The sequence below is a fragment of the Sinocyclocheilus rhinocerous genome, unplaced genomic scaffold, assembly GCF_001515625.1.
Source record: "Sinocyclocheilus rhinocerous isolate Xijiao unplaced genomic scaffold, SAMN03320098_v1.1 scaffold1115, whole genome shotgun sequence".
In the NCBI taxonomy this organism is placed as follows: domain Eukaryota; kingdom Metazoa; phylum Chordata; class Actinopteri; order Cypriniformes; family Cyprinidae; genus Sinocyclocheilus; species Sinocyclocheilus rhinocerous.
Window position 1 is genome coordinate 555,837 of NW_015658514.1, and position 14,938 is coordinate 570,774.

A 14,938-nucleotide genomic window follows, 5' to 3' on the forward strand; every position below is an offset into this window, starting at 1 on the left:
GTCCGGATAGTTTTATTCATTTTGATGACATTTATGGAAGTACATGAGGGTGGTTTGCATGTGATATTGACGCCGCTCAGGTGGGGCACAGCGCGGCAGCGGCGTTACTATGTATGAAGCTAAGTTAATTTAGAGTTAGAATAACTAAGGGGTGATAACTTGTTGATATGAGTGCAATAATTCCAAAGAATGCCCAAAAGATAAACTAAAATCTCTGTCCTTTTTGCTGCCCTGACTGTGCTGCCGCCCTAGTCGGCTGCCTAGTTCGCCTATATGCACGCGCTGGCCCTGGTTTCACGAGAGAGACCGGAAGGTTGCCGCTTGGTTTAAACCTTTTGTAGGAATCAATCTACTGTACGTTGTTGGGTTTGAAGAACTTTTCAACTTTTTTTTCTAATTTTATTTTATAAATGTACATTCATAAATACAAAAATACATGTCTGCTGATCCTGAAATCACTGATAGGGCTAAACAGGCTCTCAAAGTTTGGTTACATGTATATAAAAAAAAAAAAGATTGCACATAAGGCCTGATATCATACTTAACCGGTTCATAATTCAACAACATACCCACACTGCGCAAACAGTCAGAATTGCATCATAATGTTGGGAGATGCAGCTCTATTTCATCTAGAACTTGAAAGCTCATCTTTACTCTTCAGGCATAATGTCATGGGAAAACATTCACTGGATCCTGTCTGTTTATCAGTTCCCACACTATGTTGGCATCTTGTTTTCTTGAGGAGGTGAAGTTCATGCTAAATCTCAGATGAATGGAAAGAATAATCTGATTCTCACAGTCCTCTTAAGAATTTTCCACAGAAACAGTTCAGCTGTCACAGAGTCTGCCAAATAAATCTCTCTTCATTGCTCTTCTTTACTAACTGTCACTTCATGTGTCCCAGATGGTATTGGTGAACTTTTGTGGTGTTCATTCTCCTCTCCCCCCTTCTGACCTCTGCATTTGACCCATACGCACACAAGCAGACCACTGTAGTGCTTCCGGAAAGCTGGATCACAGCAAGCATACAGCAGAGGGTTTAAACAGCTGTTCACATAGCCCAGACAGATGGAGTATGGATGGGCCGCCACCAACCACTGGTCGAAACTGCAGGAAAAGGGAAGAATGCCCAGTTCCACCATAGCGGATAGTGTCTTATTGGTGTGGAAGGGAAGCCAGCAGAGGAAGAAGGCCAGCACAAGGGTGATGATGATCCGGAGGAGCCTGCGTTGGCGCGTATGATCAGGACGCGGGCCTAGGCTGAAGTGTCGGGAAAGAAGCCGCCCTAGCCAGCCATAGCAGAGCAGGAGCACTACAAGAGGTAACAGGAAGCCAAGCAGAGTTGATTTTAACCCCAAAGCTGCTGACCACATCAGCTCCGCCTGTTCCGAAGCTGCTGGGTCCAGCTCACTTGAGATCAAGTTGGAGTAGTCCATGTCACATAAGCAGGAGGACACATGTCCGTCCTGCCCATCGCCATCATCTCCCTCTTCCAAATCCACCTCCCTAACAGTCCGCAGAAGCAGAGCAGGAAGTGCCAGGATTCCAGCCGCCAGCCACACGCTACCCACAATCCACTTGGCGCAAGTGGTTGACCGTCCCTGCTTTGAGCTGCTGCCACACTTTTGTGTGATGACGCAGTAACGCTCCACGCTGAGCCCAGTCAGAGAAAACACACTCGCATACATGTTCAGTGCCACAATGTAACTGCTCACCTGACACAGAACATGGCCAAAGGGCCAGTGGTAGCCCAGCGCTGTGTATGCCGCCCACAATGGCAGGGTCATGACGAAGGCCAGGTCAGCCAATGCTAGACTGGCTATTAAAGACTCGGTTACTGTACGAGAAGATGTAGGGGAGGGATAAGGAGGGGGATCGGTGGTCTGGGAAGATTTGGAACCGCTTCCAATCCTCCCGCGGCCTCTCGCTCGGCGGTCCATGTACACCCATAGCACCAAGCCATTACCCAGGGAGCCCACGACAAACGCCAGGAGGTACACGCTCGGAATCAGCACCCAGGTTGCAGACCATTCTCTGTAGTCACATGAGGGAAAGGGCGAGGGTGAAGGGAAGGGCGGAGACCCGGACATCTGAGAGCCACACACTTGCACCTAGTGCAGAGAGCAAGTGGATGATATGAGCAGGAAAGAGAACTGAGAGTTTCTTTTAAGGGCTTGAGAGGGGAAGAATGGTTTGGAAGAAGAATGATGATGGGAGCACTTGTCTTTCCCCTGTATTCTATATTTGGGAGTTTCCCACGATAGTTGGAAGAGTCAGTGACACTTCCTTCCTCCTCTGTCCTTGTCAATTTCTGTGGGATATCACAGACAAAAGAAAAAAGGTTATTGGAAGCTGTGCATTAAAAACAGATGAGAAAGAACTTCTCATAATTTCTGGTTGTATCATATACATTCTCAACCCCTAAATAACCAGCTTATACACTGCCTGGCCAAAAACAGTTGCACCTGCTTTTGCTGGATAGCCTTCAGCTTTCGCTCTGCATTCGTTGTGGCATTGTTTCAACAATTATTTCCATCAAGGGTTACATACATTTTTGGCTGAGATCTTGTTGACAGTAGGAGAATCCAACCACTCTAAGTCTAATTCAGTATACCCCAGAGACTTTCAGTAGGGTTAAAGTCTCTTCTCATGATTTCTCTTTCACAATTTGAGCCCGATGAATCTTGACATTGTCGACTTGGAATATGGCCATAGGATACTTATGCTGATGTGGTTGTTTAACAAATATCATCAGGTAGGGTTAAAATAACTTTTGTCAAACACATAACATGCCAGAATTGGAAGTATTTGCTTATTTAAATACACAGTGAATTTTTTTTTTTTACCCGGCAGAGTATGTTATACTTGGACATAGATAATCCACATCAGTAAATACATGCACTTCCAGTAATAATTCTGCAATAAAAAATAAATAAAAGTAAAGTAATTGCATCTCATTCTCTCTTTTGTGTATTAATCTAGTGATGTACATACTACATATACAAGAAAAACTGTAATAAAATCTATCCCACAAAAGCAATGCTTCTCTATCATGCCTCAGGTGGACATCCACCATGAACCAAATGATCTCATACCTGTTTTTCTTAAGAGTTTGCCTCTGCTTCTGTTAATACATGTGCCCAGTGTTCTCTTCTCTGTGGTTGGTCTCGCTCTGTTTTTAGATGATCTTTTTAAAAGGACACAAGTTACTATGTATTCATGGTTTTCTCTTGATATCTGTCGACTTCTTCCCTCTCTCAGAATCGAATGCTTCTTTCTGTGTCTCACCTACTGGGAAGTGTCTGCTCTTTAAAGACCATCTCCTCTTTGTGTCCTTTCCCTTTTCTGTTCTGTCCTCCTCCTCTCTCATAGGACCACCCTGTAGCAGTTTTGTGAGATCTCCAAACAGTCCCTCTGCTCTTAAACAGACTGAGTAAACTCAGAACACCTCAGGCTTGAAAGAAGCTTTATACACATAATAATGTCTTTCACTGTAGCAAACAGCATACCTCTGGCCAACACTACCACTTCATACACAAGGTTGTATTAGCAAATATAGTATGCATTCTTACAAATAATGGGTTACTTGAGAAACTTTGGGAGAAGTTCAAAGAATACAAATCACAGAGGAACTTATATAGGAACTAACTACAAGTTTATAATTTTCTAAGTCTTATTTCTGACTGCTTCTTCCAAAATTGGTCTGGACAAGAGATTTTGGTATGGTGGGTTGCAGAAAATAAACAATAAACTTGCCATATCAAACATGGCAAAATTAACGTGAAATGTGATGTTCATATATTTGGAAACATATTTTAGATTATAACAGATCATCTTATAAATATTCGGTCTCACATTATAATATACAATTATGTGAACTGTTCACCTGCCTCTGTTTAACTAATAAATTCATTGTGTTGGTTGTATTTGGTCTTAGCTGCATGTCTGAGGTCCTGTTTGAACTATTTGAGCAGTCTGAGTCTTGTGTTGTTTAAACACTTTTATTAGCAGTGGAAGAAGCAGATGAAATTTCCTGTTTGCATCTCTATTTGAACTAGTCTAGACCAATTATTTAATAAAACAAAAAAACACTGAGCCAGTGGGAGGCCCACCCTAAAGATTTTGTCCTGTGACGGTCCAGGGGCCTCATTTATAAAACGTGTGTACACACAGATTTGATCTTAGAGCGTGCGTACACTAAAATCTACGGCAACGTTCATATTTATAAAAACGGTCTTTGACGTGGTAAAATACTTAGTCACGTCAGGGTCTGAGCAGGCGTACGCACTTTTCCTTGTGGCAAAGTCGGAGTACTGCAGCTATTTGAACATCTAAGCTGCAATAATAATAAAAGCGGTGTATATACGTGCAAGCACCGAATTCATCATAAACAACAAAGATGCAGAGTAAGAGATTAATTGTGCAGTGTAGTCAGATTTTATTAACGGGAGTTTTTGCAAGGTTAAACTGACCTTTTTAGTAGCCTAATGTTGAGAGTTCTTTACTCGCTTTCTGTACACAGTTTATTCCATGTTTTTTTATTATTTTATTTTACAAGAGAACTTGCGAAGTCTTGGTTTACTAGTAATGCGTAAAATAGAAAAAATGAATGAAACGCGTCTCCGACTGTTTTGTCTGTGTAGCCTATAAGTATAGGCCTATGTCGTGCAATAACGGTTTTAATATATTTCTTTGTGCTCATCATTCTAAAGCATAGAAATTCGTCTGTTGGCGTGTGCTCTTTATATGGTAATGATATTAATTAGGGGGCGTTTACAAGGCAGGGATCTGACACCAGTCAGCTGCGCACAATTTCAAGATCATTTGCGATTTATAAATGTCACATCTGGAAGAGCGGCGTACGCACGTGTTTTTGTGTGCACGTTCATTTTCTCTGAATTTACTCTGAATTACGCACTTTTGAGAAATGATCTTAGAACAAATTTAGGACGGTTTATACGCAACATTTTATAAATGAGGCCCCTGGTTACTGCATAACATATACAGGTATATGTAGAATATACACTTCACACTAGCCACTCAGTGCCAGAGAGATGTTCACAGATTTTTCTATCTTGTTCCCAATTGATCTCAGCTGTACAAATAGTGAGGGTCTATAAAAAGGTCCTGAGGTCAATATGTATGACATGAGTTAAACACTCTGTTTGCAAAGCACTGGGTCAAACTATAAATTGTACATAAGCAGAACTATGTACCATCTCTTGCATCAGTGTCCAATAACTCCAGCCAGAAAATAACTGATAGACCATATTTATGCATTTTAGAGCCATGCATAATTGGAGATGTACAGATATTAAGTGGTACAAGATAAGTTCCTATTTTTAAAATAGCATGCAATATAAATAATTGTGTATAACTGTAACCTACTTTATATTTGCATGCCTTTAATTCTATATGTATTAGAAAATATTAAGCATTCCTCAAAATTAATTTGATATTTGCAATGCCCTCAGCATGAATTCAGATCTTTTATGTTTGATAATGTTTTTCACCATCAAAATGCAACAATCCATTATAAAATGAAACATGCCCATAAAAAAAGTGTTTAGAAAAATTAGAAAAAGGAAATATTTGAAATCGCAGCATATTCTGTGAGACGAATCTATTTCGATTTGATTAAATCTCTTAAGAAATTTGCCTAAATCTGAATGTAACAACAGTTGCAGATACATAATGATACCCAAACAATACCCAACACACTATTCATATTTAACATACAGTATCCCTTTTCTTATTCACATTCATCTGCATAATTGCATCTGTAGTTGAACTATATATACATATTCACGTATTAAATTTTTTTATTATCTTTTATTATCAGTCTGGGCAGACATTCCATAAATAAGGAATAGTTTATGTCACTTTTAAAGCAATAAAGGGAACGGCCAAAAAACATTTATTTACGTTATTTTGACAGAGAACTATTAATTATATTAATTAACTCCAGAAAAAAAAAATCCTGAAACAAAGCGCATAAATAATAGTTATAAATAATGGGGTGCTGCAGTGATACTTGTTAGTCATGGCTGTTAAAGACCCTATGGCTGAATCCTTTTACTATGGGTTTTTCTAATGGTTAAGTGGTTAACATTAGCTGAAGAGACATCACATTTTGTTTTACAACATAAATTACACACTAAACAGCTCCAGCATAGTAAGTTGCCAATAAACAGCTATAAGGAATCATTGTAAATATTAAACAGAATTCTCAAACTCTCAATTTGCATAAAACTGCATGTTCCTTTTATTGGTCACATAAAGGTTCAGTAAGTTTCGCTGGCTATAGTGGTAACAAGAAGCTAATCAGCACACTGAAAAGACTACATTTCTACATATTGCACGCAATGTTTTTCAAGAGATTTTAAGTTTTAAAAGAGACATTCGTAAACAAGGCAGAGGAAAAGCAGGCGTAAAGGGTTTTTATGAAAATGACGATGATATGATACATTAACCCTTTGAAAATGTCAGCATCCCTCGTAACCCACTCACTCGTACCACTTTTCTGGGTAACAGGATTAGCCGTGAAAGAGTACACATACATAAAGCAGCACTGAATACAATAAATTATAATCAGATGGTTTCCCTTTCACTATTAAGTGAAAAACAAAAAAAATGCAAGCTTTAGCAGTGAGCACACACAGTTTTAACGTACAGCTGAGATTTAAGCTGTGAATGCTTCTTTGACCACTTAACTCAAGATATAGAAGATCTCTGCATTCTCACTGCATGATACCACTACCAGCTTTACGAGGAACAATGCAGAAGCGTTTTAGAGAACACCCCACCAGAAGAGTGCTAGTGAGAGCAGTATTCCCACCACAGAGCGGCTGGACACGGACACAGGTGCTGTGTTACACAGGTCAGTGGTACAGCAGGAGAACTTGAAGCTGGACATTTTGGGAAATTTCTCGCCGATTGCATCGTAGTTACAATCGGAGTACTTTATACACTGCCTGTATGTGTCACCACCTAGAAGAAAAGGGGGTTAACAGAGAGATATGTCATGCAAAGTCAAAGGGTCATGGAAATGGTTTGTTAGAATACAGAAAGACACTATTTTCTAAGAATGAGTGAGCTGGCACCTCTCTCGTTGACGGACACACAGGCATCATCATAGTAGCAGTTTCGAATTTTAGAGCATGTGCCAGTGTAGTCCTTACAACTGTAACATTTAATGGCAGAGCCTTAAAAGACAAAGACAGAGATACATTTTTTTGCAAGAATAGTAATGCAAAATATGACAAAAACACATCTTATGCATGGTGCAAACATACCAAGCCCCACCAGAGCCAGAACGAACACCACACACACTCCAACAGAAGCTTTCATAATGCCTTCGGTTTACCAGTCTAATCCTGATAAAGAGAGAGAGAGAGGAATCTGAGTAACGTACAATTTGAATTTGTCTGAATGTGACTGCATGATATGTTCATTCACAATTTAGATTTAAAAATCAAATTCATCCAAAATTTCATTCATAAATTTGTAGACTGATCTCAAACTTTAGACTTGTAACAGGTTAATGCATAAACACCAAGCCTGTAGTTGCTTCTTACCATCAGTTTGTTCCAAAACTGTGTGACTTTCTTTCTTCTGTGGAACATAATGGTGTTTGGTGAGTCAACCATCACCAAAACTGTTTGGTTACCATTATTCTTCAAAAAATTGTATGCATGTATGTATTTATTTGTTTGTTCATTCGTTTGTTTGTTTGTACCGTAGAAGTAACAGAATCACACAGGTTTGGAACCACATGATGATGAGCATATGAAGACAATTTTGACATTTTTTAAAAAGATTAACTAACATAATTATAAGAGAAAGAATTGTGGGTCATCTAAGGAGTACATAGATTTGCTGAGATACATCCCGTTTTGACCGATTATCTGGCCTGTATTAAGCTATCTACTACTATTATTACTGCAACTACGACCACAACTATTATTGTTGTTCACTTGTTATTTTACATAATCATTAAGCTTTAGACATTATTAAATCTATTATGTTGTATTATTTGTCTTTTGAACTTCATTCTGAACATGTCAGCCTTTTATCAACATCCTGGATCTTGAATCATAAAAATACAATATATATTATACATAACATATGTTTAATTTATGGCATAACACTTGCCACAATGTTACATTCATAAAAAAAACAATAACAATAAAAACAAATAAATATGAACATTAAGAACATTTTAACCTTTTCTGACTGTTGACCCGTTCCTGTTGATCAGCACGCCTGACTTTATGCTACATGCACATACGCTCAGTTCCTCTTGAAGATTTTTTTCCTTCTTATAAAATGCCGAAGCAGTATAAGTTACATTCTTATGTATATGCAATTTTTCAAAAACAATTAATTTGACCACACATCTCGTTCAGGCTTCAGCAGACAGTGGCTTAGCAAATGGCCCATGATTGGACACAGGGTCACACAAGGATTCATTCTGCTGTAGCACAAGAACAGCTGAAATATGTGAGGCTGTCAGCAACGAACACACATGATCAAAATGAATCATCTTGAACCATAAAAATACAAATATATTATACATAACATATGTTTAATTTATGACATAACACTTGCCACAGTGTGACATTTATAAAAAAAAATTAAATAATAAAAAACGAATAAATATGCTTGTTCTGATAACACAATTTAACCTTTAAGTTAAAATTGAACTTTACAATATACTTAATATACTGCCATTAATGTACACCAGTGTTTTATTGTTTACCCAACAACTTCATTCATATTATATTTTCGGTAGGATTCACAAAAATAAATAAATAAATATGTCAGCAACGAACACACATGATCAAAATGAATCATCTTGAACCATAAAAATACAATATATATTATACATAACATATGTTTAATTTATGGCATAACACTTGCCACAGTGTGACATTTATAAAAAAAAATTTAATAATAAAAAACGAATAAATATGCTTGTTCTGATAACACAATTTAACCTTTAAGTTAAAATTAAACTTTACAATATACTTGATATACTGCCATTAATGTACACCAGTGTTTTATTGTTTACCCAACAACTTCATTTAAATTATATTTTCGGTAGGATTCACAAAAATAAATAAATAAATACAAATAAATAATAATAATAATAAAAAATATGTTTGGAGAGATAACCAACTACAAAAAGACAATAATTTATTTGACTCTCTGACCCCGTGACAGCTCGTCTCCCTTTCATGAAATTATGGATTGATTTTCTTTTCAGAATCTATAGTATTCATAAAACTGAAACCAATGACTACCTTAAATCAAATGTCACATTTTATCATAATTTTCTACCATAACCTCAGAAAAAAAACAGTGTGTCCCTGGAAAAGTCAGTATATTTAATGCTTTATAGTTTTTAAAAGTTGTAAAAATGCAATCTAAATCAGCCTGGTTCACAAGCACAGAATATACTAAGCAGTATGCCATAATCTCTCAGTTACTCTTCTGTAGTCTTACCCCAGTGTGAAGAAGGAATCCAACCACAGACACATCCAAACCAGTCTGAAAACTGGAGAGCTCGAGCCACTTACACTTTCCTAAACACGCCCACAATGCTCTTTCAATGAATCTTTTGTGCTTTCATTGTATACCATTCTACTGTCCTAAAATATTGAAAATAAATTATCGGGTATTGTGTGTTCATTTTATTTTAAGAGATAAAAAGAATAAATAATATTGCTATAACAATTCATCATTAAAAGAATTGATTAATCACAGCTACAGCTGTACATTAGAGTCAGGGACAGGTCACCCTAAAACTGAGCTATTCTGTAGTACAATATTAATAGTGTCATTGTGATTTCTGTAACTGTTGAATTCCATTGCTATTCTGTTCTTACGAATGAACCTGCAACCTTTTCTATAATATTTACTCAGTATCCTGAGTAAAGCTGAATATTAAAGATTTCTATTCCTCAGCTTAATCAATATACTAAGAGAGAAAATCCCATTGTTCAACATACATGTACAATGTTTATATTCTTTCTTGCATAAACAAGACACATTACTTTCATGTCATTCGTCTCTCTTAACAATTCTTGTTTTTAACCTTTTCTGACGGTTGACCCATTCCTGTTGATCAGCACGCCTGACTTTATGCTACATGCACATACGCTCAGGTCCTCTTGAAGATTTTTTTTCCTTCTTATAAAATGCTGAAGCAGTATAAGAGTTACATTCTTATGTATATGCAATTTTTTTTAAAACACAATTTGACCACACATCTAGTTCAGGCTTCAGCAGACAGTGGCTTAGTAAATGGCCCATTATTGGACACAGGGTCACACAAGGATTCATTCTGCTGTAGCACAAGAACAGCTGAAATATGTGAGGCTGTCAGCAACGAACACACATGATCAAAATCACTCACATGTAGGCATAAAGGACCATTAAATATACACTGGTGTGCAACGAAATGTGATTTGAAGTGATCTGGCATGAAAAGCCTACATGTCTGATGTATTGGCCCTAGTGTGTGGGCACTTCAAAATGAATTGTTTGTCAAAGTACTTAAGTTATGTTACAGAAATTTAGCATTTTCTCTCTTCCAGAATAGTTGAAATGAATGAGTAAAGAGATGGGAGGAGATGTGTGCCAAAAAACAAAACGGCTTAACAAAGAAACATCAGTCTGACCACAACAAGGCCTCTTCAACATGTTGCCATGACAACTGAAACTATCGGGGTGGGTTCGGGTTAGGGTTTGGGTCGCAGTGATAGAAATGACTAAGTTTTGTGTTGTGAGAACAATAAGTGTTTTCAGAGATATTCCAGAGCATGAGACAATAGCACTGAGACTGGCTGGTGAAAAATAGATCAACGGCCTCTTTGTGCTGAGATAGTAGAAAGCATCCTGATCACAACAAAAATGTAAACAAACAATGTAGTAGTGAAACACGGTATTGATACACCATTACCTTTTTATTTACTCCAAATAAAAATAAACCCTCACACATACAAAATAAAAAACCAGGAGTTATTAACTAATCTGAGAGGTTCAATAGGCCTAAACAGAACATAATAGTAAACTGTTGAAAAATCTCACTGCACAGCATTATTTTACAAAGATGATAACATATAATTGCAGTCATAAATGAAAATCTAAATCGTACATATCTCTAGGCAAGATTAGCTCACATTCCCATTAGGAAGGGAAAAGGAAGAAAAAAGCAGAGAAATTCTTAAAGTCTGCCTAGATTTCATTCTGAAAAACTGAACTGTACAACAAAGACATTTTTCTGATCATTTACCTCTTGCACAGGATTTAAAGAAGAAAAATGTGAAAAGTCACAATAATGCCATAAACTTCTCATTAAATTATCTTATTTTGTTATTCACACCAGTCTGTGTAACCTCAAGCCCTTAAGATAATCAGAGCTAAAAAGATCCTTTACACTACATAAATGTATTCTGGCTGACCTTCAGTTTACATCCATCCAGCGTTTCTGAGAACAGGCCAAAAGCACCTGTGAACACCTCTGAACTAGTAGAGAACTAGAGCAAGTAACTAAACTAAAAAAAAAAAGGTAAATAATTGCTTGAACAGGTTAGCTGATGTTTGCATGAACTGGCTTGTCTGGGTCTATGTGCTTTTTACTCCTCTTTAAATAAATCAGTCTCACTTCACAAGATCTGGACCTCAGCCTGTCCCCGAAATCCTTAGTACAGACAACACAAGAACAAACATGTATGCACAAGCACATACACGCTACACAATACCTGAGGCCTTGTGGAGGAAATCAAGGGGATCAATTTATTTGAGCCTTTCTGTTACGTATTCAATCTATATATATATATATATATATATAAATAAACACACACAGTGATACAGTGTGTGTGTACTTTTCTGCTAATTGTAGTGTCATAATTTCTCCTTGTGCTCTGTAATTGTAAGGATTTAAAGGGATAGTTCAAGCAAAAATAAATATTTTGTCACCATGTCGTCCCAAACCTGTATGATTGTCTTACTTCTGTCGAACATGTCTTTTGTCTGTTTTTGAACAATAAGTCCAAAACAACACTGGACTCCACTTTCACTGCATGGACAAAATATACTCAAATATTATTTTGTGTTCCACAGGAGACAGAAAGACATACAGGTTTGGAACGACATAAAGATGAGTACATTTCAATTTTTGGCTGAACTATTTCTTTAGCTAAGTGGCAGGTCATTGTGAAACCCAGGCAAGAAGAGCCAGTCTCACAGAATCTCACACACATTCAATAAACTCCCTCTCTCTGAATCACAAAACACACTTGCAGTCTCAAACACACGTACAATGATCTCACACGTCCACAGACACAGATATGCCACAACCAGACACATGCCCTCAGAAACTGGAGAAAACGTTCAAGAGGTGACAGGCACAAGAGCGCTGTACAATAAACAATGGATGCCTAAAAGCTCTGTTTGTCCTCCTGCTCTCCTGTTTGTGTGAGTGTGTCTGTGCGTCAGTATCTGTGGGCGGGTGTTGGCCGGGGACATGTAAAAGTGCATCAGACATGCCGAGGGCAGCGTCCTCCTGGGTCAGCCATGTTCATGCCACGCATGTCTCCCTCCTCGTAGTCATCTGTGTCCGATGAGTTCTCCTCATCATAAGGAGCAGACACCTCACTGACTGAGCTCTAAATGAGGGAGACAAACACAGAATGAGGGAGTTAAAATGACAAATGTACACACATTAGCATCCTGGATATTCGTTTTTCTTGGACATTACAGAAAGACATAAATAGCGACTTACCGACCGCACCATTGATTCACGGAAAGGTGGGCACACCATGTGGAAGCGTGGGATTGAAACGTCAAACACTTCCTCTTTGTTCTTGAGCCGGTGGAATGTGTAGTGGCCTTCCATGTACTCGGAGGTGGTGGAAAATGTGGTGCAGCTGGCGTATTCGTGAACTTTACCGGGTGTCATCACTGGAAACTCGCCTGCATGTTCATCATAAGCAAAAAACAGATGCAGGACATTCTTTAGAAAGTAGAGTAGCTGTAACAATGAATTACATGGACAGAAAGATACTGTTAGGCTGATGATACATGGGACAACTTTTTTTAACAATATTACTTGAGCACTTTCACATTGAGAACGGGTAACAAATTTCTATCTGGATATTTTAGATCGGTTGTAGGCCCTGTGTTTCACCTAGTTGCCCGTTGACGGAAACATTGCTCAAAAAGTTGCCCTGTGTATCATCAGACTCAGAATGTCCTATCTTGATAATTCTGTTACCAATGCAGACTGTTCTGATTTACTCTTAGCTTACAGGGATGTGCTCTTACCCACAACACCAGGGCCACGGACCTCCTCCACATTTCCGTTTGCATTTGTGATCTTCCAGTACCGACTGTCTAGCTGGCATGCATTCTCTGGCAGGGCCGACTTTGCCATTTCAATCCTGATGCATAAGATGGTACAGCTCATTGTATCATCAAATGTCAGGTCTTAGTACAGCTGTGTTGCATTATAGCAAGTTACAGCAGAAAGCAGCTCGATCATTTTAGTAAGAACTATGTGTACAAATTAAGCACTGAGATCTCTACTTTTTGGTAAGACACTGAGAGAATAAACAGAGGAATTGTGCCACATGTGTGATATGTATCGTCTATGATAATAACGAAATTGATTTAACAATGTCACTCGTTTTGCAAAAATCAAACAAAAACTCGCCTTTCACAATGTGATATTTAACGCCAGTAGAATGCCTTTTTGTCTTATATTTACACCAAAAGATATAGTCGTTTGCATTTGTGATCTTCCAGTACCGACTGTCTAGCTGGCATGCATTCTCTGGCAGGGCCGACTTTGCCATTTCAATCCTGATGCATAAGATGGTACAGCTCATTGTATCATCAAATGTCAGGTCTTAGTACAGCTGTGTTGCATTATAGCAAGTTACAGCAGAAAGCAGCTCGATCATTTTAGTAAGAACTATGTGTACAAATTAAGCACTGAGATCTCTACTTTTTGGTAAGACACTGAGAGAATAAACAGAGGAATTGTGCCACATGTGTGATATGTATCGTCTATGATAATAACGAAATTGATTTAACAATGTCACTCGTTTTGCAAAAATCAAACAAAAACTCGCCTTTCACAATGTGATATTTAACGCCAGTAGAATGCCTTTTTGTCTTATATTTACACCAAAAGATATAGTTAAGCAATATCATATGAACAACAGTGCTGTTCTCTACCAAATAAAAGCACAATTGCAAAAGTCATAGTGAATTTATAAAGTAGTTAAATAAATACTGTACGTTACAATTTAGACACAATTAAATAACTGAAACAACAGGCAGAACTGTTTTGCTTTTCAGAGTAGCGCATATCGGTGCTTCATTACTGAATGAATCCACATAGAGAATGATCAGTTTAATGAATCAGCTATTTGAACAAAGTTTAATGAATGATTCAATGACTGAATTAATTAGCCGTTTAAACAAACCATTGAAATTACTTAATGAAACAACTCATTAAGACAGTGACTTGCTGGTAACTGGTAGTTAAATATACAATTAAACACATAGCATTGTTTTTGCTATTGTAAATTTATTTAACCTTTGTGCGTCCCTCCCGTACCTGTAACAAAAGTGTCCCTCGCGGGTCAAAATAACCCGAAGGCTTAAAATGACACTAATTTTTATTTTAGTCCAGAAATCTCATTTTGATCAATTTTTATACTTTTTTCTAATTATTTATGTAGGGTTTTTTTATTATTTTTTGGTGATTTTTATTTTATGTACCTTAAATTCTGGATATTTCTAAGAAAATATGAGCAAATAAGCAATTTTGTCACAGTATTTCAGCAAAGAAAAAAAAAAGACAATTCCAGTCCCTTTTCATCAAAAACCTGCAGATGAACTTGGAATGAGGTCACTGAGCCTT

The 14,938-nt window shown here is 37.6% G+C and overlaps 3 protein-coding genes across 4 annotated transcripts in view; all 3 read right to left on the minus strand.

Moving 5' to 3' along the window:
- Nucleotides 1–8: 8 nt before the first annotated feature.
- Nucleotides 9–2,604, minus strand: LOC107722398 (apelin receptor B-like). The gene has a single exon (XM_016530752.1). It carries the CDS (start codon nt 2,088–2,090, stop codon nt 864–866), a length of 1,227 nt encoding a protein of 408 aa, XP_016386238.1. The 5' UTR covers nt 2,091–2,604; the 3' UTR covers nt 9–863.
- A 3,575-nt stretch (nt 2,605–6,179) lies between these two features.
- Nucleotides 6,180–9,565, minus strand: cd59a (CD59 molecule (CD59 blood group) a). The gene is made up of 4 exons (XM_016530754.1): nt 9,508–9,565; nt 7,296–7,376; nt 7,104–7,205; nt 6,180–6,990 (listed from the first exon to the last, which is right to left on the minus strand). The coding sequence occupies exons 2-4, from the start codon at nt 7,348–7,350 to the stop codon at nt 6,791–6,793; spliced, it is 357 nt and encodes a 118-aa protein (XP_016386240.1). The 5' UTR covers nt 7,351–7,376; nt 9,508–9,565; the 3' UTR covers nt 6,180–6,790.
- Nucleotides 9,566–12,154: 2,589 nt separating this feature from the next.
- fbxo3 (F-box protein 3) overlaps nt 12,155–14,938 on the minus strand; it is an 18,372-nt gene continuing 15,588 nt past the window's right edge. The window contains exons 9-12 of one of the 2 annotated variants that reach the window (XM_016530782.1): nt 13,806–13,869; nt 13,333–13,384; nt 12,791–12,981; nt 12,155–12,674 (exon numbers count right to left, since the gene is read on the minus strand). In XM_016530782.1, coding sequence (XP_016386268.1) covers nt 12,546–12,674; nt 12,791–12,981; nt 13,333–13,384; nt 13,806–13,869 — 436 coding nt within the window. In that variant the 3' untranslated portion in view covers nt 12,155–12,545. Of the gene's footprint in view, nt 12,675–12,790; nt 12,982–13,332; nt 13,449–13,805; nt 13,870–14,938 lie in introns of both variants that reach the window. The other variant, XM_016530783.1, reaches the window with a different exon arrangement.

Excerpts from the sequence above, each read along its gene's own strand:
- LOC107722398 (XM_016530752.1), bottom strand. The coding sequence starts at position 2,090 with ATGTCCGGGTCTCCGCCCTTCCCTTCACCCTCGCCCTTTCCCTCATGT.
- cd59a (XM_016530754.1), bottom strand. The coding sequence starts at position 7,350 with ATGAAAGCTTCTGTTGGAGTGTGTGTGGTGTTCGTTCTGGCTCTGGTG. Across the intron at positions 7,206-7,295 it reads TCTGGCTCTGGTGGGGCTTG|GCTCTGCCATTAAATGTTAC; the intron begins GTATGTTTGCAC and ends TTGTCTTTTAAG. Across the intron at positions 6,991-7,103 it reads TGTGTCCGTCAACGAGAGAG|GTGGTGACACATACAGGCAG; the intron begins GTGCCAGCTCAC and ends CTTTTCTTCTAG.